The sequence below is a fragment of the Microcaecilia unicolor genome, chromosome 4 (assembly GCF_901765095.1).
Source record: "Microcaecilia unicolor chromosome 4, aMicUni1.1, whole genome shotgun sequence".
NCBI lineage: Eukaryota > Metazoa > Chordata > Amphibia > Gymnophiona > Siphonopidae > Microcaecilia > Microcaecilia unicolor.
In genome coordinates, this window is record NC_044034.1 from 247,543,183 (window position 1) to 247,567,599 (window position 24,417).

At 41.9% G+C, this 24,417-nt stretch overlaps 1 protein-coding gene across 1 annotated transcript in view; it reads left to right on the forward strand.

The window, feature by feature from the left end:
- Positions 1 to 14,439: 14,439 nt before the first annotated feature.
- Positions 14,440 to 24,417, forward strand: part of CNGA3 (cyclic nucleotide gated channel subunit alpha 3) — a 28,599-nt gene continuing 18,621 nt past the window's right edge. The window contains 2 exon segments of the mRNA XM_030202472.1: positions 14,440 to 14,603; positions 22,159 to 22,275. Of these exon segments, the coding sequence (XP_030058332.1) occupies positions 14,440 to 14,603; positions 22,159 to 22,275 (281 nt within the window).

Below are 24,417 nucleotides of genomic sequence, written 5' to 3' on the forward strand. Positions count from 1 at the left end.
TTTAGGAACCAGTGTCTTCCCAGGAGGCACAGTAATCTAGGAGATGGCTAGAATCTTCCTTGTCTCAATGATGGGGTGAGGCTTAGAAATGGTGCCAGAGGGATCAAAGGACTCATGAATCTAGGCAAATAAATGGCAGTCCTAAATTTAAAAAGCGTAACTTTTAAGCAGCTAAATTAAGATGAATTTTCAGCCAAAAATTACCCCCTCCCCTTTTACAAAGCCACGCCTTACCACACCAGCTGCCACTGGCATGGCTTTGCAAAAGGGGAGGGGGGTAAGGCTCATAAGTATGGCTGAAAATTGGTCACAAATTTAAGAGCATAATTTAGGAGCTCAGCTGTTTTTGAATATTGGGCCCATAATATCGAAGAAATTAGTTGTTATTTATTGCTTCCGATTGTTTGGTTTAACATGAGTACCAGTATGCAAAAAGTTCATTTCTGTTATTGTTAAATGTGCTCTACAATCTGGAGTTTACATCTCTCAAAGAATAGAGGACCCTTTTACTGAGCTGCAGTACATGCTAATGTGCACCTGACGCATCTTAACATGGCGTACCGTAGAATGCGCTCAGGCGTCCTGTGGTTAGTGCCAAATGTGTGCATGCTAAAAAATATTTTTTTTCTTTAGAGGGAAGATATTTGGGGGTGGAGAGTGGGCATTCCTGCACTAATCAGTGCAGCTACATTACTGCTTGTTAACTGGTTAGCGCAGGAATAGCGCAGGAGCTTTTACAGCCTACAAAATGGGTGGCTGTAAATGCATACGCACCAATTTTATTTAATAGCTATGTGCTAATGGGAACTTGGTCATTAATACAAAAAATAGAAAAAGGCCAATATTACGACTGTGGTTACTACTACTACTTATCATATCTATAGCACTACTAGACATGCGCAGCGCTGTACACTTGAACATGAAGAGACAGTCCTTGCTCAACAGAGCTTACAATCTAATTAGGACAGACAAACAGGACAAACAAGAGATAAGGGAATATTAAAGTGAGGATGATAAAATAGGGGTTCTGAACAAGTGAACAAGAGTTAGGAGTTAAAAGCAGCATCAAAAAGGTGGGCTTTTAGCTTAGATTTGAAGATGGCCAGAGATGGAGCTTGATGTACCGGCTCAAGAAGTCTATTCCAGGCATAAGGTGCAGCAAGATAAAAGGAACGGAGTCTGGAGTTAGCAGTGGAGGAGAAGGGTGCAGATAAGAGAGATTTACCAGGTGAACAGAATTCCCGGGGAGGAATGTAGGGAGAGATGAGAGTGGAGAGGTACTGAGGAGCTGCAGAGTGAATGCACTTATAGGTCAATAAGAGGAGTTTGAACTGTATGCGGAAATGGATAGGAAGCCAGTGAAGTGACTTGAGGAGAGGGCTAATATGAGCCTTAACCCGTGGGAAAAACCTGTGGCAGGGTGTGCTAAGGTCACTTTTTTTCCACAGCTTAAGGACCCCATACTTAGCACAGAGGCAGTTGAGAGACAGATTAATGATATGGTGCAGAATTTGCACCACTGGTCATATGAGACTTATAGATCTGTATTAAATGAGTGCATCCTAGAGGAGAGGAAGGAAAAGGAATGGGAAACATGGAAAAAGCATTCAGAGTTATAAATAAAGTAAGAATTTTGATGAAAGGTAAGTTCTCAGAAAAGTAAGACTGGAAAGAGCAATTCTTCAAATTAAAACGTTGTTCACACAATGGCTAGAACTTATTGATTTAAGCTAAGTTTACTGTTGTTTTGTAGTTTTGAATTTTGGTTAATAACTGTTTTGTATTAGTAAGATATATTTTAGAATATGCACTGTATGAGATCAAAGGTTGTAAGCCACCTTGAACCCCTTTGGAGATAGAAGCAGAATAGAAATGCTCAAATTAAGTTAAGCAGTTGTGGTATGAGAATGAAAGAGAGCAAGTTCGGGATTAACATGATACAGTATTGGTGGATGGAAAGAACAATTTCCTAGTGAAGGTAATGGTGATAATAATGACATCAAAATAAAATTTTAAAAATGATACAAGAGCATAGGATCCTTGCTAGTGGATAAAGTGAGATTCAAGACAGAGATCAAGTAGGATTTGTGGTATTGTGGTAGAAAGGAGAAATAAGCAGATTAGATGGGCTTTGCTTTCATCTGCTCTCATGTTCTCCATGTCTGCTTTTCAATGTGTTCTCATTTGCACTATAGATGCCATCTGAAAGCTGAATGAATGGATAATGAGATGGCTAAAATCAGCACCCAGCAATCTCACAATGCTTTGAACAGGCTTTCTGTCAGGATGACTGAGGAAGATGTTGAAAGAGCTCAAAATGGAACCAGCAGGTAATATTTCCCTGACCATAACCATAAAGAAAAAGAAATACATTTTTTAGATTAAAGTTCATCTAGAAGTTTCAGACAATTACCAGACTAGTAAAAGAGGCTTAGTCCAATATAATAGAAATCACCTACAGTGTTGTGTTGGCCTTTATTTTTTAGCTAGACATCCAGAAAAGTTGTTCACAAATATTTCTGAATATTCACGGGGTCTTTTACTAAAGCTTAGCTCAAGTTATCTGCAGCAGGGCTCATAGGAATAAAATGAGCCCTGCTGCAAATAACTCGAGCTAAGCTTTAGTAAAAGACCCCCCTCAGTTTGCTATGTGCTTTGAGATGTACACATATGAACAGTTTCATTAACTTTCCCTAGTTGATCTACAGTACATTTTCCAATTGCATTTTTGACAAGGGGCAAATGCAAACTCTGGAACCATAGTGAGGGGGTAAAGTTGTCACTACCATCACCATATTATGAGGTTGCTAATTTGCAAATTAAAGGATAAATTTCATCTTCTTTCTGCCAAGTATTCATACCAAAATACTCTATGCCGTTGGTTTTCAACCCAGTCCTCAAGACACACTTATTCTGTCAAGTTATTAGGATATCCACAGTGAATATGTATGGCATAGATCTGTATATGATGAAGACAGCACATGCAAATCTATCTCATGTATATTCATTGTGGATATCCTGAAAACTTTATGGCTGGGTACATCTTGGGAGCTGGGTTGAGAATCAATGCTCTATAGCTTTATCACTTAACCAGCATCTACCCTGCTCAAACTATTCCCCTGGGAACACTTACACACAGTTGGGGGAATCCTACATATGGGACTGGATTCTATTTATCACACCTACAAAATCAGTGCTGAAAAAAATATGTCTAGGCGTATTCTATAAAGTATGCCGAAATTTAGGTGTACTGTATAGAATACGCCTAAATTTCCTTGCATTTTATAGAATACACCAAGCGTCCATCTGTGTGATTAAATGTAGTCAAGGGCAGTTACGCCAACACCTAAATTAGGCGCAGAACAGGTATATTCTATGACAACACGCAAAGATTTAGATTGTAAGCTCATCTGAGCAGGGACCGTCCTTCTTTGTTAAATTGTACAGCGCTGCGTAACCCTAGTAGCACTCTAGAAATGTTAAGTAGTAGTAGTAGTAGTAGATTTTTGAAACACCTACAACCCACCCATTCCACATCCATGGCTATGCCCCCTTTTCAACTATGCAACATAGAATTTACATGCATCACGTTATAGAAAACGCTTAGACAATTGTGCGCATACATTCTAATTAATGCCAATTAGTGTCAATTGCTTGTTAATTGGTAATTATCGGTGCCGATTGGTTTGTGAATCAATTAAGCTGCAAGCATAAATCCAGAACTTAAGTCACGCTATATAGAATCCAGGGGATAGCGCCGAAAATTAGGGACAGAAATAGCAGATCCATGTGAAAATACACTTATGCACCCATTTAGTTAGGCATGGTTTATAGAATAGTGCTTATGCCCAGGAATCGTGCCTAACTTTAGGCGTGGCCATTTGCACCAACTGAAAGGCGGTGGAAATCCTCACAAATAAATTAGGCACAGATTCCCCCTTATTCTATAACTACACGCGTTAATTCTAGGAACTCCCACAATCCACCCATGACCCTCTCTGTTCCATGCCCCCTTTTTGGACTTGTGCGTAAATTTATGCATGTAACTGCTAGTTAAATCAAATTAGTGCTAATAGTTGCTTGTTAGGGATGCGAAGTATCAGTGCTAATTGGCCCATTATTCAATTAAGTTGTGCACATGCCCAAATTTGCAGGCACAACTCAAAGTACCCTATATGAAATCCGAGGGTTAGCATGTAAGTTCTCTTATAGAATGGGCTCACAGCCCACATAATTTGGATGCCTAAATTGTAGTCATAGAATTGACTTTTATATGATTTACCAGGACAGCCTGTTTTATCCTATCTGTTGTAGCATCACGCTAGGGCATGACACGGCCCGTGTCACCAGATCTGTGCACTCTTACACTTCCCTTTGAAGAAAGTAGGAAAATCCACAAATCCAGATCCAACTCCGGTCCAGGATTTCCTACTCCCAACTCAGGCATTCACAAAGCAACCAGGTTCCAAAACATAAAGACTTTTATTCAGCAAAAAGAGTTAAGTCTCAGAACACAGCACTTATAACATGTGGCTCAGGACTCAAAAGAAAAACAAACCCAAAATGGTTCCCACAGCAAGTTCATTATTAAGCACTTTACTCATTGCTGCCTTCAGCTTTGCCAAAAGGATTTATGCAAAACAGCACAGCAAGGGTTTAACTTTTTTCTATAACCAAACTTGCAGTTTGAGTCCATAGCAGTTAGAAGTTTCTCATAGGTTTGAGCCACCGTGTTCAAGACCCAGCCTAGATCTGTGCCCTTAGTAAACATCTCATTGACCAGGTAATTTTCCGAACCAGGTAATTTTCACAGCTGCAGGCTAGGATTGCTCAGAAACAGTCTCTGCACTCCCCACGTGGCTGAAACTGAGGACATGGGTTATACAGGAAACATTACTTGCAACTGTTCCCCCTTACATAGTAAACATAGTAAATGATGACAGATAAAGACCTGTATGGTCCATCCAGTCTGCCCAACAAGATAAACTCATTTTACATGGTATGTGATACTTTATATGTATACCCGAGTTTGATTTGTCCTTGCCTTTCTCAGGGCACAGACCGTAGAAGTCTGCCCAGTACTGTTCTTGTACTAAGTTTTTTTTTGTTTTGTTACATTTGTATCCCGCGCTTTCCCACTCATGGCAGGCTCAATGTGGCTTACATGGAGCAATGGAGGGTTAAGTGACTTGCCCAGAGTCACAAGGAGCTGCCTGTGCCGGGAATCGAACTCACTTCCTCAGTTCTGAAGCTAACATCAAAGCCCCTTAAAATTTACACTCCAGCCCATCCCTATCTATTCAGTCACGATCAGGGCGTAGACCGTAGAAGTCTTCTCAGCTCCCATTTTGTTTCCAATTACCAGCCTCGCCACCCAATCTCCGCTAAGATTCCATGGAACCATTCCTTCTAAACAGGATTCCTTTGTGTTTATCCCACGCATGTTTGAATTCCATTACCGTTTTCATCTCCACCACCTCCCGCAGGAGGGAATTCCACATATCCACCACCCTCTTCATGAAAAAATATTTCCTGACATTAGTCCTGAGTCTGTCCCCCTTCAACCTCAATTCATGTCCTCTAGTTCTACCGCCTTCCCGTCTCCGGAAAAGGTTTGTTTGCAGATTAATACCTTTCAAATATTTGAACGTCTTTATCATATCACCCCTGTTTCTCCTTTCCTCCAAGGTATACATGTTCAGGTCAGCAAGTCTCTCCTCGTATGGTTTGCAACGCAAATCCCATACCATTTTCGTAGCTTTTACAGAACAAACTCCTTCCAGAACAAACTCCTTCCATTCCAGAACAAACTCCTTCCAGAACAAACTCCTTCTAGAACAAACTCTCAGAACAAACTCCCTTCCAGAACAAACTCCATTCATGCAGGCAGTTGCCCCGTGACCCCCCCCCCCCCCCCCCTTCAGGCAGGCCAGTGTCTGTCTCACAACAGCATTTCCCTAGTGAGGACCAGGCTCCAGTTCTTTCCCCTCCCCCCTCCCCCACTTCCTGAACTACATTAACTCTGGGCTCTTCCTCCCCCAGGTTGGGTAGCCCGTTTATCCTTGCAGCCAGTCTCTCCTTGTTCTCTCCTCTGTCTCTTTCGGGCAAAAGCAGGCTTTTTTACCCTGGCATCTTCCTAAGCAAATGGGCCCTATCTGTTCCCCAGCCCCAGGGTATACTGCTTAGCAGTCAGGGAAAACTGTTTAACCTTAGTTTCTAACTGGCTTAGTTCTCAATTAGTTCTCAAATTAGTTCTCAACAACGAAAAGATGGTGGTCAGTTGGCTCTCTGGTGGTCTAACTGCTTCCACTGTTACTTTGAACCTATTTGACCCTACAATTCACTCAGTAGAATTTTTCCGATACCTCGGAGTTATATTAGATTCCACACTCACCTTTTCCTTGCAAATATCCAGTCTCTGTAGAATACGTTTTCCTAGTATTATGCCAACTACGTGCCATTTGTAGATACTTTGATTAAGACACCTTTCATTCGTTAGTTTTATCGATGGTGGTCACATGACTCAACTATTGTAATATCATATACCTAGGATGCTCTCAGTCAAATTTGAAAAAACTACAAATAATTCAGAATACTCCTCCCCCTAACCGGGGTTTGTGCTGGTTTCTGTGGCTACCAAATTGTTATGTGACTTTTTGATAGAGATCAAGGCTCAGATTCTCTGCCTCAAAGAGACATGGTTGAGATGTGGTGAGGAATACCTTCTGCTTAAATCTCTCCCTCCTGGTTATGATTACATCTCTTCTTCTAGATTGTCCAAGGATGATGGCCTTGCTGTTATTTTCTCTTCTGGCCTTCAACTTATTGAGCTTCCACTATCTTTCCCATACTCTGAACTCTTACTCGTGAAGATCATTGCCCACACCCCCTTGCAAATTTTACTCTGTTACTGCCTCCCTTCTTGCTTTCTTCAGTCATTTATAGATCTTTCTCTTCAGTTCAAAGATCTCTTAATCTTAGGTGATTTTAACGTGCATATGGATACTGCTCAGCCTCCTCAGGCTTCACCTTTTTCTTCACTATTGTCTGAGCTTGGTCTTCATCAGTGGATCACTTTTCCTACTCATCATGCTGGTCACATACTCGATCTTATCCTATCTGTCATTGATTCTTCGCTTTCCATTTCCGCTTTGGTTTCTGTTCCATTGTCCTGGACTTTGCTATTCTTTTAAAACTTCATTGCAATGTTTCTTTTGCAGATGTTCCAAAAACTGGTTATTGGCCTAGGTTCTATAGGAATATAGATTCTGACACCCTTTCATCTCAACAGTTTTGTTTTCCTGATGATTTACAAGAATTACCTCTAAATTTACAAACTTGTTCTTTAACTTTGGCTCTTAGGTCTTTTGACACAATTGCTCCACTTAAATATCACTCTGCTACATCTTGTGTTCACACTTTCTGGTATAATGACAATCTGGTGCCTTCTAAAGTGACAAGTGCACTGTGCTGAGCAGCTTTGGCAAAAATCTAAATCCGCAGCACAAAAACTTGATTTTTCTACCTCCAATTCTCTCCCTGCTTAATCTCAGTCTTTCATCTGGTTCTTTCCCTGAACTATGGAAGGAGGCTTTAGTTTACTTCATTCTTTAAAAAAAAAAACAATTCTCGATCCTTCTGAGCCTAAACATTATCGTCCTGTCTCCAATCTATGTTTTCGTTCAAAGATTCTGTAAAAAGCTTTTTTTCAGCAGCTCTCTTCATTTGTTGAGCAAACTAATTCTTTACATCTGAAACAATCAGGATATAGGACTCACTATAGTATGGAAACGGGTTTAGCTGGTGTCCTCTGTGAAACTCACAAGCACTTGGATTTCAGTCACTTTGCTTTGGCTATATCGTTAGATTTATCTGCAACCTTTGATCCCATTGATCATAATCTTTTACTTTCTCACTTAGCATCCATTGGTATCTCTGGTTCTGTATTGCAATGATTTTCTTCTTTTCTCTCTTTCTGTTCTTTTAGAGTTTCAGTTTCTTCATCAATATCCTCTACCCAATCACTTCACTGTGGTGTTCCTCAGGGCTCTATTCTTGTTCCACCGTTGTTCAACCTGTTTCTTAGTCCATTAGTGTCAGTCATTCAGAGTTTCAATATTTCCATATACCTATCTTCTTACACTCAATATTTCTCCTCTTCAATGTTTAGAAACTGTCTCCCATTGGCTTGCTACTAATGGGATAGTATTTAATCCTAGTAAGATGGTTGCTTGCTGGATTACCAGCAAACATTACAACCCATCTTCTCAACTTTTTCTTTTTGGCACATCAGTTGCACCTGTCGCTTCCTTTTGTTACCTAGGAGTTCTCATCGATTCACAGTTATCTTTTCTACCTCATACTTCTTCACTAGTCAAATCTTGCTTCTTTACTTTAAGGCAACTATGTTCTGTTCACAGATTTTTTATCCATGATGTATTTCATACACTTATTCTGTCATTTGTCACATCCAAAATCAATGACTGTAATATTGTTTTTAATGGAGTCACTCAGATTGTTATTAAGAAACTTCAATCTAGGAAACACTGCTGTTAGGCTACTCTGTCATGCTAGTAAATACATCCATGTATCTCCCCTTCTTAAAGAATATCATTGGTTACCTGTCACATTTTGTATTCAATACAAGACATTGCTGCTAGCTTTCAAGGCTTTTTGTATCAGTTCCCCTTCATATTTAGTTTCCCTCACTATTCCTTGCTCTCCTGCTAGAGTTTTACGTTCTTTTAATGATCACCATATGGTTGTGCCTGGCCTAAGGTTAGCCAAATATGAAAGAACCAGAACTAGTGCCATCTATTTCTTGGCACCAATGTTACGGAACAATCTCCCCACTGACTTCCATGTAGAATCTTCCTTATCAAAATTTAAAAGAACAATAAAGACCTGGCTTTTTCAAAAAGCCTTCAGTGACTAGCTTATTAGGCCACCAGTGGGCTTCCATTCCTTCCTTCTCTCTTCTTTATCATCCCTTCCCTGTTTTTTCACCCTCCTCTCCGATATCTAATTTTGTTCATTTGTATTTTTGCTTACTGTAGCTGTTTGCTTTCCTATTTTATATAGAAGTTCTCAAATGCTTGCATCTCCTCTCAGCTATAGCGGTGTAGCAAATATTGAAATAAATAAATAAAACTTATTTGCAATGCTCACAAGTATGGTCATGTTTCTCCACTGCTGCAAAACTTTAATTGGTTTTCAGTCGAGAAACGCATTCTGTTTAAGCTGCTTGCCCTCACCTTTAAAGCCCTTAGTTCTGGTCTCCCCCAGTATCTCACAACTCATACCATCCCTTATCCCCCACCTGTTTTCTCTGCTCCATCAACGGCTTGTCCTTCCTATTCCAAAAAGTGCTCAGCTCGAATTTACCCATCATCACGCATTTTTCTTCGCTATCACTTTCCATTGGAATGCGCTTCCTCTGCCTATCCATTCAGAACCATCTTTCAAAAACTTCCAGAAAGCACTAAAAGCCTGGTTCTTCAAACAAGCATTCAACTCCACAAGTGTTTGGCATCGTATTCACTGGTTTTCCTCCCTTCCTGCCATTATTTCCTTTTTTGGCCCTCCCCTTTTCCCTTCCCCTCTACTCTCCTCCTCTCTGTTTCCACTTCCTGTTTTACCTTTGGTTTGATTGAATGGTTTGTCTACTGTGACTCTTTCCTATCAGAGTTTTCTGGTTCCTTTCCTACTTCTGATATTTGTAATTTTAGTTTGTAAACCACCCAGATCTGCAAGTCAGCTTTGGTGGTGTAGCAAGTATTATTAAACTAAACTACAAACTGTACCTTCTGGTACTTTTATAAGCAATCCTGTCAACTTATTGCTTCATACAACACAACTGAAAGCCCAATATTTAGCCTGCGGTGACAGCGACTTATCAGCTGCTCACAGCCATAGACTGAATTAACCCCAAATATTCAATACTAGGACATGTCCAGCCTACGGCATTGAACATGCACATTAGTGTGGCAACCCAGAAGTTAACTGGGCACTAGCTGATATTCAGACCAGTGCCCAGTTAACTTAGTGGGTAAAATTAGGACAGCATCTCCTGCCCAGATAAATCCCTTTGAATATTGCTAGGGACAGGCAGCTTCAATGGAGTCCTGCAGAGCTTGCCTGTCCTTCACTACTGAAAATGTTATAGTAAAACAGCACCTCCCACTGGCAGGAATGTAGGGGGAGGACTCTTACTAAGCTTAGAGAGAACAGTGGTGTAGAACAGTGCCAGGTGATGAATGATGGTCAAGTTGAGTCATCATATACCATTCTGCAGAATGAGTAGACTCAATATACTACAGACATGCATGTGTATGAATTAAATGTGACTGACACTGATACTGCTACTACTGCTTGCCATTTCTATACCACTACTACACCTATACCATGCTGTAGAACAGTGATTTTCAAACCTGCCCTGAGAGAACCCCAACCAGTCAGGTTTTCAAGATATCCACAAGGAATATTCTGAGATGCATGCACTGCCTGTTTGGTATGCAAATCTGTCTCGTGCATATTCAATGTGGATACTCTAAAAACCTGACTGGCTGGGGTTCCCCCATGACAAGTTTGGGAACCCCTGCTGTAGACATACATATAGAAACAGACCTCTTTTTTATCAGAAGACCAGCGTCTGTGTATAAAACCCTATATGAAAATGCCTTTGAATATTTGAAAATTACCTTTGAAAGAAAAAGTGGCAAGGTATTAAAAGGCAGGACTTGTCTATATTAAGCTCAGCTGATGTATACTCTAGCCGCTGCAATAGAAGATGGATTATGTTCAAGACAACAGAAGTATGGAATGAGTATGCACAAAACACTGTGCCAGTCTGAATTAGCAAATACCTTAAATTATAGTGTATTGTATTTCCCTGATAACTGTATTATTCTGTACTTGTTCTCAAGAACTAGTTACCATTGTATTGCATTCACAGTGCTGCCACTTTCTCAAAATTGGTTTATAGTGAGTCGCTGCGGGAGTTTATTTTCTGGATAAAACAAGGTGCAAACAGACAGGAGAAGTCTTCTGTTTTAGAACAAATCCTCAAAACAAACAGCAGGAAAAGAAAAACTTAAATTAATGCCTGTGCCACTTTGAATTTTGCATTAAGGCAGGGCAATTTTCAGATGGTTGTGCCACACCGGTATGTGATTTTGAAATTTGCCCTTAGAATGCATGAATCTTGCTGTTATCTATGAACACCCCCCCCCCCTTTTTTTTATATGTTACCACAAAATCTGCAATGGATTGGCACCAGTATTCATGGTGGCTGCAGATTCCACATCCTATTTACTAAAGATGTGTGTTCGTCAGTATGTATTCTGTTCATATAAACTAGGGGGGATTCTATAAGTGGACACCCCCCCCCCTTTTAGGTGCACCAATGCCACACAGTGACAGCCTATTCTGTAACAGCATCTAGGCTCCTAGATTCCATTATAGAAAACGAATGCAACCTGGTATCGGCACACCTTACATTTGCAAATAACCACAGTAAAGGCAACAACAGTGGCTGGAGATCTTTAATGGCAATCCCTCAGTATGACTCGACACGGCCGTGTGTCAGCTATAGGGCCTGAGTCAGGAGTCTGCCTCTCTCACAGGGAAGATATAGGTTTAAAACCTTTATCAATCGAGTCATCAACCTTCAATGCTAGATATCAATTGCCGATTGAATGCCACAGCTGCTACAGCCAGTGAACTGTTGTTGCAATAAATGTGAACAGTGTAACGAACGATTCTCCCACCAAAGCTATATTTGCACACCCTCAGTTACACCAGCCATAGTCCTGTCGTAGGAGGAGTAGAGAAGTGGCCTAGTGGCTAGAGCACCAGTCTTGCAATCCAGAAGTGGCCAGTTCAAATCCCACTGGTGCTCCTTGCAGTGGCGATCCTAGGTTGGCTGCCACCCGAGGCGGATCTCTGCTGCACACCCCTCCCCCCCCCTGGGTGCAGCAGTGTCCATCCCCTCAGGGTGCAGCATGACACCCCCCCCCCAGCACAATGACACCCCCCTCCCCGGTGCATCAAGCCCCTCCCCCCAGTGCATTCTTGGCTACTGGAGGGTGCAGAGAGCAACTGCTCCACTGGCTCCCTGCTCCATCTGCCCCGGAACAGGAATGCCTAAATGCAGCAAGGGTATATGAAACTTACAGTTTTCCGAGTTGTAAATGGCAGCACTTCCTATTCTCTGCCCATGTGAATGCTCCTTTATTATTTGCCTTGATGATAGAGGGGATAGCGGAGTACATGCAGTTGATGCAGAATGTGACCTTTAAACACATCACTGGTGCCACAGAATTTGACCACATGATGCTTCTTCTGGAGATGAAGTACCGGTTACTGATTCACCTTCCCATACAATAGAAGATTCTCGTACTCATCCACAATATCAAATTCCCTTTTTTATCTCGGCTTCTGAATCCATACACCACTGCTTGCTCCCCGTTATTCCTCGCTACAATACTTTATTTATTTATTTGTTACTTATATCCCACATTTTCCCACTCATGCAGGCGCAATGTGGCTCACAGAGAATTAAATAATAGTACAATCTTAATAGCTTAGTCAAACATAAAGAAGTAGGTTGGAGGGAAGAAACTAACAACGTGAACTAGGTAGGGTAAGGGACAAGGGATGTCCCTTCTTTTCATGAGATTTACCTTAATAAATTTAGGGATGCTATGTTTTGTGGTAGTCACACCTACTGTTTGGAACAAATTCCCACAAGACTTGTGTTTAGAACCCTCACATAAGTTTAAAGCTCTGTTGAAGACCTATTTTTTCGCATGGCTTATGGTGGTTAACTAGTTACTTTTGTCCGTCTGCAGTCGTCAGGTTGGTTGGTGCTGGAGTGTGGTGTACTGTGGGTGCAGCAGCAGATTGACTGTCTCTTTTCTCTCTATCCTATATCATTTGTAACTCCTTTATGATTTTCCATTCTTTATCTCTCCAATTGAATTGTACTGTATGCCGCTTGGATGGTTTGTCTTTGAGCGGAATGTCACATTAAATAAACCACTCAGAAAGATAAGCAGATCAGATGTGTGGTAATGGGGACTGCAGAACAGAAAACTGCATTGTATGAAGATGATGTCTTATTATTTTTAACAGATTTGGAGAAATCAATCCCTGCTTTCTTTGAAAGTTCTACAGGAATATGGGGCATTGTCTGGCTTCTAGGTGAATATTGAGAAGCCAGAAAATATGTCCTTGATGCATGAGGAGTTTGAATATATGAAGGAAAAAGTGCTATGCCCATGCCAGTGGAATAATGAGTAGATTAAGTACCTGGGACTTCAGATGTCAGCAAAGGTGGAGGAGATCTTTCAATTAAACTTTACTCATCTTTTGTGAGAGCTTAAGGAACAGGGGAGAAATAGAGGCAAATTTTGTGGAGTTAGACAGAGCAGGTACACAGAGATTTGTATCTGCTCCTTATGATGCTGTTTAAATGTCAACACAAATATTTTTAAAGCCATTAGCTAGAATTGTGTCAGACTTTATATGGGGACAGAATAAAAACCTAGAGTGAGTATGAGACTGTTGCAAGGAAACAAAGAGGATGAAGAGATAAATCTGTCTAACTGCTACTTGCTGACCTATTTAGCTTGCTGTCCCAATGTCAGTTTCCTTCTGGGGATCAGCATTGGATAGAACAGAGGAGGGAAGAACTGGGAGGAAAGGAGAGATGGTCTCCTTGGCGTACTTTGAAGTGTAAGGGAAAGTGAGGCCAGGGATTGCATTGGACAGATGGATGGGCTTGATGGTGAAAGGTGGGAGCCCTGTTGCTTCTGTTTTGGGTTGACTGTAATTGTTGAAGCTCTGGACCGAGCAGAATGTAAAGAGCATTCCCTGTGTATCTTTGCATAATTGTCAGAAGATGTTTCGACTATATACTATCTTCTCATTGAGGGCAATTTGTCTAGAAAAGGTGAATAGGGAGGGGTTTTCTAAAGGACTGATAAATTTAGAGAGGGAGGTATTGTTGCAACCTCAGATAAAGGGTAGGGTAACTAGGATATACAAAGCAGTACAGAGCTAGTTAATATAGATCTAATAAGGGCTCAGCAAGCATAGAATAGGGAACTGGGAGAAGAAATTGGGGAAAAGGAGTGGGAGCACTATATAAGGCAGCTTGGTAGTACTTGCTGTCAGTTAATATGGTGGAGCAATAATATAAACTCTTACCTAGAAGGTATCTAACACCGACCATACAGAAAGCAATGGGAAAAAAGAATAATGGGGGTTGGAGAAATTGTGACCACAGGGGGACATTGTTGAATATTCTGAGCACACGTCTAATTATACTTAAGTACTGGGAGTTTATAGAAAGAGAGGTCAAAGGGAGGTGGATTTGCTGCTGGAACCAAAAGCCTAGTTATTTCTCTACCATCCTCTTGATTTAGGTGAAGGGATATGGCTTCTGATGGTGATGAATGTAATGCTTGCTGCTATGAAGTCCACTTGTTCAGCCAGGAGTGCCTGAAACCTCCTGTAGCACAGAAAGAGTGGTTTGATGTGTGCTTTATGATGGAGATACAATTCCTCTGTGCATGGGTGAATGGGAAACTGGAGAAAGTGTGAGCGGTATGGGACAACCTTTGATAAATAGGAATGGTTAATGTGTCTTGGGGCAGTATCCTGCTTATTTTCGAAGGAGAAGGGCGGCCATCTTCCAACACAAATCGGGAGATGGCCGGCCTTCTTCTGAGGTCGCCCAAATCAGCATAACTGAAAGCCGATTTTTTTTTGAGTCCTCAACTGCTTTCTGTCGCGGGGTCGACCAAAGTTCACGGGGGCATGTTGGCAGTGTACCGAAGGCAGGATGGGGGTGTGGTTAAGAGATGGGCGTCCTCGGCCGATAATGGAAAAAAGAAGTCCCTCACAAGCATTTGGTCGACTTTACTTGGTCCCTTTTTTTTACGACCAAGCCTCGAAAAGGTGCCCAAACGGACCAGATGACCACCGGAGGGAGTCGGGGATCACCTCCCCTTACTCCCCCAGTGGTCACCAACCCCCTCCCACCCTAAAAAAAATTTTAAATCATTAATTTCCAGCCTCTATCCCAGCCTCAAATGCCATACCCAGCTCCATCACAGCAGCATGCAGGTCCCTGGAGCAGTTTTTAGTGGGTACAGTGCACTTCAGGCAGGCGGACCCAAGCCCATCCCCCCACCTGTTACACGTGGTGGTAAAGGTGAGCCATTCAAAACCCACCCGAAACCCACTGTACCCACATGTAGGTGCCCCCCTTCATCCCTAAGGGTAGTGGTAGTGGTGTACAGTTGTGGGGAGTGGTTTTAGGGGGGTTGGGGGGCTCAGCACCTAAGGTAAGGGAGCTATGCACCTGGGAGCAATTTGTGAAGTCCACTGCAGTGCCCCCTAGGGTGCCCGGTTGGTGTCCTGGCATGTGAGGAGGACCAGTGCACTACAAATGCTGGCTCCTCCCATGACCAAAGGGCTTGGATTTGGTCGTTTTTGAGATGGGTGTCCTCAGTTTCCATTATGGCCGAAAACCGGGGACGACCATCTCTAAGGTCGACCATCTCAAAATTTAGGTCGACCATCTCTAAGAATGACCTAAATTTCAAGATTTGGGTGTCCCCGACTGTATTATCGAAACAAAAGATGGACGTCCATCTTGTTTCGATAATACGGGTTTCCCTGCCCCTTTGCCAGAACGTCCTTAGAGATGGACGCCCTTAGAGATGGTTATCCCTGTTCGATTATGCCCCTCTATGTAACAGGTTTCTGGTTTATTAAAAGCTTGCTATCCTGCACATCAATAAAAAAATACATCTATGCAGTTTACACAGCTAAAACTAAAGAGAATGGAACGAAAAAGACAAGAGAAAGGGAAAAATAGTAAAGGATAGGAGAAACAGAACTCCATTGTTGAGAGAAAAATGGTATTAGTACTGATCAGCAGGCCTTTCTTCAGGGCCAGTCCTATCATGTCAGGAAGGCATCCTCAAAAAGGAACGTTTTGAGGTCTATTTAAAATTTTGTCAAGGTGGTCTGCATTCTAAGATAGAGGGGCAGAGAGTTTCATAAGGCAGGGCCTATGACTGAAAAAATGGAGTCGCATGTTGTGTCACACCTAATGTGCCTGAAAGAGGGAACAACCAGTAAGTGTTGTTCAGATGATCGGAGGGTGCATTGAAGAGCATACGGAGACAGGAACTGTGCCAAAAAAAGAAGAAGCACTTGAGTATTTAATTTTGAATACAACAGAAGAATTTTTATAAGTGATCCTGTATGTGACCAGAAGTCAATGCAGATCCTTAAGAAGTGAGGTGACATGATCAAATTTTTTTGAACCTTTATCTAATTTAATGGAAGTATTTTGGATCAGTTGCATACAACATAGATCTTTTTGCCATATTCCTTTATATAGTGAATTGCAATAGGCCAATTGAGATAGTACCATAGAATGGACTAGTATATTGAGAGCTGGTGGGTGAAGGAGTGAGCAGATAGAATGAATCATACTGAGTTTAAAGAAATGACATCTAATCAGAGAGAAAAGTTGTGGTTGTAAATTCAGAGAGCTATCGAGAATAATTCCAAGCAGTAACGAGAACTCACATGAGAGATTAGAAGTGGCATGGTTACCAAGGATGGATGGGAGGAGATTTCGGAGGGGCTCGGTGATGTTACAAGTATATAATGGGATTCTGTTGAATCGCCTGTTTGAAAGCGTATAGTTAAAAATATGAAAAAAATAAGTTTCAAATAAAGATGAATGATATTTGTGTAATTGAACTTTATGAAAGGAAGCAATAGCTAACAAAAACCCATTTATCTGAAGATCACAGAGCTCTGGACGGAAAGTAGACTCTTAAAGCAGAAACTATACACAGCAGAGCATCATTATTCAAAGCCCGGTGAATAATGTCATTATCTTAAATTTAACTTGCCAGTAGACTGGAAGTCAATGTAAAGATTCAAAAGTAGAGGATATGTGATCAAAATGACTAATATTCTTAATTACATGTGCAGCATACTATTTGGAGAGCATGAAAGGAATAATTTGATGATCCTAGATAAATTGTGTTACAATAGTCAAATCAAGGCATAACTGTAGTCTGGACAGCTGAATGAAAATTATTCTGAAGTCACATAAAGAAAGTGATGAAGCTTATAAAAATACATATTTTAATAACATGCTTAAGTTGTGAATGCTTTGATAATGATGCAGTTAGAATTTGCCCAAATACTTAACTTCTCTTAGAATTGGAATTTGTAAGCCATTCAGAAAATCCAGAGGTTCCTGATAAAGCATAAATTGACTGTCTTAAATACATGAAGAGAAAATCTGTTAGCTGTTATCCATGTCTGAATAGAATTAACACTTATTAATCTAAAGTTTCTAAGTGATCTATCTAGTGGGATAAAAAATTGCAAATCATCAGCATAAAGCCGATAATTTACACCAAGACAGGTTAGCAGTTTAACAAATAGGGGTCATATACATGTTAAATGGACTTTGTATAAACTGATGAAGATACAGGAGTGAGCTACTGCCCTTCCCACCTCTGGAGGCTTCAGCCTTGCAGGCAGCAATTACATGCAATGAAGAGCAGAACATAGACTTTTCAGACTTCAGGTTTACATGGAACTGTTGAATTGTTTCTTATGGACCCTACTTTATAGAATCATAAGGAGGGTGTCCAAGACAAGGCAATCAAAAGATCTTGTTGTGATTTAGGGGTCTCAATTAACTTGAGTTTGCCGATGAAGGATTATGTTGCAAGATTAGTGTGGGGAGCATTTCTTGTCCTGCACCATATCTGTTTGTTGTGGCCATATTTGGCAGAAGATAATCTAACTGAGATTTGGAGGTCATTGATTTTATCACAGTTGGTCTATTGTATGTGGTGCTTGTAGGTTTGCTGCAGAAAGAGGTTCAAGGTGAATTCTATGTATAGCACCAAGAAAAGCACTGTTCTATAAGCCATGCTTAAAGTTAGGCATGGTTTATGGAATAACGCTTAAGCCCAAGAATCGCGCCTCTTTAGGCACGGCCATTTGCACCAACTGAAATGTAATGCAAATGTACACACCTAAATTAGGTGTGTATCCCCCCTTATTCTATAACAACGCACGTAAATGCTACGTATTTATTTATTTATTTATTTATTTATTACATTTGTATCCCACATTTTCCCACATATTTGTAGGCTCAATGTGGCTTACATAGTACCGGAGAGGCCTTTGCAGGCTCCGGTGTGAACAAATACAGGGTGATGTGGTGGTAAGATCAAGTTCATGTGGCACAGTCACATTAGGGAATCGGAGATCGGAAGAGTTGTGTTATGTCCATTACGTGCTTTAGTTTAATTGTGTTGCAGAGATTAGGCATTTAAGTTGGATCGGTAGGGTATGCCTTTTTAAACAGGTTGGTTTTTAGTGATTTCTGGAATTTTAGGTGGTCGTATGTTGTTTTCAAGGCTTTCGGTAATGCGTTCCACAGTTGTGTGCTTATGTAGGAAAAACTAGATGTGTAAGTTGTTTTGTATTTAAGTCCTTTGCAGCTTGGGTAGTGCAGATTTAGATAAGATCGTGTTGATTCGGGTGTATTTCTAATTGGTAAGTCGATCAAGTCTGTCATGTAACTCGGGGCTTCTCTGTCAGTGGCGTAGCCACAGGTGGGCCTGGGTGGGCCAGGGCCCACCCACTTAGGGCTCAGGCCCACCCAACAGTAGCACACCTTTAGTGGTAGCTGGTGGGAATCCCAAGCTCCGCCAGCTGAAGACTTCCCCTGATGGTAATAAAAACACTACTCTCCACGATACTGGCACTTGCGCATGCTCAGTTTTCAGTGCATGCCTGCTTCAGACTACCAAGGTGGAAAGAAGTGTTTTCCTGCTAGCTGAACTATTTTTTTTTTGGTGGTGGGGGGAGGGGGGGAGAACACTTGTTGCCCACCCACTTCTTGCCTAGGCCCACCCAAAATCTGTTGTCTGGCTACGCCCCTGGTAGATGATTTTGTGAACCAGGGTGCAGATTTTGAAGGCGATGCGTTCTTTGATTGGGAGCCAGTGTAGTTTTTCACAGAGGGGTTTTGCGCTTTCAAATCGCGTTTTACCAAATATAAGCCTAGCTGCCGTGTTTTGAGCAGTCTGAAGTTTCTTTATGGTTTGTTCTTTACACCTTCATTTTGCAAATGACCCTCCCATTTCCATGCCCCCCCTTTTTTTTACTCATGTGTAAAATTTAGGTGCAGATCATATGCCTAAATTTATAGTGGTAAACTAAAGTGCTAAAGGATAACACAACCTATTACATTGTCCCCTCTGTATTAAATAAAAAGCAACACCCCCTTTTACAGATGTGTATTGGAAGGCACTCCCTTAGCTATGCCTGTGTATGTTTTTCCTATTTCTTTGGTATATCTGTGTTGTACAAAAATGGGTTAATACTCAAATTCTCTGGTCAATTGTTCACTGTGGTATTTAAATCCATTCCCTGTATTCAATGTCATGATTTGGACGGTGAGTGGCACCAAATATATGTGGAGAGTAGCCCACTGCCAGCTCTATGAATGCCAGTCATATTTGACCACTACACATATACAAATAGCTATATGGCTTAAGTTAGGATAGTTTTTGCTGGACTAAAACTGCAAAAGAAAATAAATAACCCACAAATCTATTAAAAAGGAATAGGACACAAAATTAACAGAGAAAATGTTGTTTTTTGTTTTGTTTCCCCAACAGACAAAACATCTTTTTGGGGGGGATACTCATTTTGTATTTTATATGTATTTGCGGCCGATATTTATTTATTTATTTATTTATCGCATTTATACCCCACCTTTTCCCACAGGATGCAGGCTCAAAGTGGCTTACAATAGACTGAAAAGGCGAACGCCAATCCAGTGGTAAAACAAATACAATATTTAAATAGATGTCATCAGAGTGAAGAAAAAGAAGAAAAAAATAGAAATAAGGAGTCCAAAATGGTCCACTCAAATGCTGTTAAAGAACTTGAGATAGTAAGGTAGAGCCTGAGCTGAGCTCCGAAGGGTGAAAAGGTCTTGACTCGCTGTGACAGGTTATAGTAGCTGAGCCGTACTCTCCATCCATCCACGCCGACCCCCAAGACAGAGTGGCGACTGATCCCTCTCTCATTTAAATGGCTCCTGGCTGGGTTAAATAGCCCAAAGCTGGCTCAGTACTAATATTCAGTGTGAGATAGCTGGCTATCTCAGCTGAATATTACCACTTAGCGGCTAATCCAGTCACTGGCTATGTCGCACAACATATCCAGTTAGCACCAATATTCATTGGCTGACCGGCTAAGTTTAGCAGCCAGACAGACCCGCATAAATTGCAGGTCTATCTTTGGCTGCTACAACTTAGCTAGTCAGCGAATGAATATCAGATTACCTAGGCCAAAAAACCCCAGAAATTCAATGCAGGTCACTGGATATGGCCTCGGCATTGAATTTCTCAGTTCGACAACAACCATGAGAGTTATCTGGGCTCCCTCTTGCAGTCTCCATATGGGTCCCATAGTTTTTTGTGAAAACAGCACACAATAGACCAAAAACTATGAAAATGAGCCATCAACATGAGGTTGCTGGGCTTTACACAGGGCCGCCAAGAGGGGAGTGGTGGTGGGGGGGGGCAAAATTCCTCGAACCTCCAAGGGAGGCCCGGCACCGGGTTTCTCTCTCTTTCCTGCTCCTGATGGGACCTGAGTGATCATGTCCCCGACAGGTGCAGAAGAGAAAAAACTCTGGTCCTGGGCCCCCCTTGGAGGCTGGAGAGGGCCCAGAGGAGCAGACACTGCAAAACTTTGGGCCAGGGCCTCTGGTTTGGCTGGCAGGAGTCCCCTTCAGGTCTTGCCAGCAGAAGAGGTCTTCCTCCACTGCTGCTCTTCACTCTGCCCATTGCCTGCCAAGCATCTGTTTTTCCCCTCAGGCTACACATGCTGGTTTTGAAACTGAGCATGTGCCAAGAGAAAAAGCAGCCTCAGGGGTAGGCAATGGGCAGAGTGAAGAGCAGCACTGGAGGAAAACCTCTTCAGCTGACGGGGCCTCAGGATCTCCACCAGCTGAACTAAGGTATTTGCATTTCAGTTGCGGTGGTGATCCAGGAGGTGGGGCGGCAGCAGTGGTGATTGTGGGGGGCAGTGGCCCTGCCCCGGGCCTGGCTCAGTCTCTCAGAAGCCCTGGCTGTACACTTTTGTAACAGGTCCTTGAGGATGGAGAGTCCAAAAGTAAAATCTTCCAATAGGCTCTATCTAGACCAGGCTTGTCCAAGTTCAGTCTTCAGGGGTCCAAACCAGCCAAATTTTCAGGATATCTGTAATGAATACGCAATAAAGAGAATTGTATACAACAGGGGCATAGCCAGACCTCGCGGTGGGAAGGGGCCAGAGCCCAAGGTGGGAGGACACATTTTAGTCTGCTGCACCGCCGCTACCCCCCACCTCCTCACCGCTCCCCCTGGCGCACCCCACAGCAGCAAATACTTTGGCTGATGGGGGGTCCCCAACCCCCACCAGCTGAAGCCTTCTCCAGCGCCAGTCTCCGGCACCACCGCATTCCCTGCCCTGCTCTCTCTTCCTTCTCATGTCCTGCATGCTCCTTTAAGTGAAACTGAGCATGCTGAATTTCACTGAAAGGAGCATGCAGGACGTGAGGAGGAAGAGAGAGCAGGGCAAGGAACGTGGAGGCGCCAGAGATCAGCGCTGGAGAAGGCTTCAGCTGGCGGGGGTTGGGGACCCCGCCAGTAAAACCAGGGGCCCAGATGAAATTTGGGGGGACCCAGGCCCCCGTGGCCCCACCTAGCTACGCCACTGGTATACAATGGTCTTGGACAATAATGAGATGTGAATGAATGGACCGAACACCACATCAGAGCTTGGCAATCTCCCAATGAGGTAGACCTTAGACTGGCTACCGATGCCACAATGGCCCTTATTGAACTTTGTACAAATAATAGATGGTGTATGTGTATTTTTCAGAGCACCTTGTCCTTATCAGGAAGAGTCGCAACAGCTGTAACTGCAGAATCCATGATCAGATGGCTTATGTGCAGTGTGGCATAGTTTGATAAATGGCTCCACCAATGAAAACTGAACCTAATGACTGTTTTCTGCTTTGTGAAACTGGTTTTGCAGGACCCACTCACTGTGCGATGACACATCTTCAGATGTACAGCGAGTGATTTCCATGGAAACGAGAGGTTTGACAGATTCACGCAGGAGCTCTTTCACAGGCAGGGGAGCACTGGCCAGGTAACAGATGCATGCAACTTCATTTCAAATATTAAGGTCAATGGCATTTCACGAGGCAGTCCACTTGCTAGGATGGGAGAAGATACTGAGACATCTGTTTTTGTAACATATGACTTAACATGTTCAGGCCTTATGAACTCAGAAAAGCATCTCATTAAGGTAAGCGGATCCTTAGTCTGAGCTGACCTTTCTAATGAGACAGCTAATTAAATTATGATAGCATGCAACAATATCATTTTTACTAGAGGTGGGGCATGGAAAGTGAGGGGGAGGAGAAAGAGGGCAAATTCCGTAGCTCAGTGCTGGGAATGTAGGGAAAACCAAATCCATGCTTTGGGGTGGATAACCAGACAAAGATACACCATGCACGTCTGTTTTCTTAACATTCTGTGACTGGATTTCTGCTTGCAGCAAGGATGCCCTAAATAATCAGAGCAAACTCAGCTAATTTTGTTAAATAGACTTTAAAAATTTATATTAAATATAGCAAAAGTAAGTGTGAGAATACTGGATTTTATTTGCATGTTCTGCATATTGTGCCTTTTGGGAAAATATTTTTTTAAATAAGGCCCTAGATTTATTATTTGATGTGCTATTCTGTTATGTTTGATTTTCAAATTTAATCGATGTGATATCCACATTTTAAATTGTGGGCTTATCCAATGAACAAATGACAGTGCATGTAGACCTCTTTCACATTCCAGCTCTCAAGATGTCCACTAGGAAAATCTTAGTAACTGTATAGGTCTTAGATAAAGTATTTAAAAATTTGCTTGTGAAGATGAGGTCTTTGCGATCTTAAAAATCTCTTGGATAATTCTTTGTGTAGGCATTAGGATAGCTATAATGAATTCAGGACCACTAGAGGAACCTTCAAATGTTGCCCTCCAGTGACCTCTACTGGCTAGAATAAAGAACTCAGTTAGTTTCTATGGGTTTTCTGTTTATGTTCACCAGACAACTCAGGTTTGCCATGCTCACTTCAAGGTAGGGAGAAATAATAATAATAAAGAAAATTGTGACTGCCTTTTGTACCTCCTGAATAAGTGTTTTTGTTAGACTAATGGGAGTAATTTTATAACCAAGTGCATGTGTAATTTGAATGCTCATACTTTTCCCTGTGCAGTATAGATGAATTTCAAAGTGAAAGCAAGTACCCACTTTATTTTATTACATCTGTACCCTGTGTGCTTTCCCACTCATGGCAGGCTCAACATGGCTTACATGGGGCAATGGATGGTTAAGTGACTTGCCTAGAGTCACAAGGAGCTGCCTGTGCCTGAAGTGGGAATTGAACTCAGCTCCTCAGGACCAAAGTCCACCACCCTAACCACTAGGCCACTCCTCCACTTTCAGTTTGAAAATTACTCCAGGGAATATATGCATATATTTTCTGGATTAATAAATGGGCTTACAGATATATTTTCAAACGTATGTGCATATATGCAAACCTGCTCCTAGAAATGCCTCCACTCTTCACGCAAAGTTATGCAAGAGCAGGCTATGCACATATAACTTTAATAAGTCAACATGAAACAGAGAAAAAATCTAGGTAGATAAAGACCATATGGCCTATCCAGTCTGTCCATCTATGCCATATACTCGCACTATCACTCCCTTAGAGATCCTATGTACTTGTCCCAAGCTTTCTTAAATTCAGATACTCTTTTCATCTCCACCACTTTCATCGGGAAGCTGTTCCAGGAATTCCCCACCATTTCCATGAAGAAGTATTTCTTCTGAGTCTATCCCATTCACCTTTTTCCTATGCCCCTGTGCATTTGTGCTGCATAAGTATTTAAATGTCTCTATCATATCTCCCCTCTCCTGCCTTTCTTCCAAAGTATACATATTGAGATATTTAAGTCTGTCCCCGTACACTTTATGAGGAAGACCACTGATCATTTAAGTAGCTACCCTCTGGACTGAATCCATCCCGTTTATATCTTTTTGAAGGTGCGGTCTCCAGAATTGTACACAATACGCAGTTCATAGGGGAATCATCACCTCTTTTTTTCCTACTGACCATTCCTCTCCCTATACACCCAAGCATCCCTCTAGCTTTTGCCATTTCTACCTGTTTGGCCACCTTAATGTCTTCACATATGAAGTCCTGCTCTTCCTTTGCGCACAAAAGTTTGG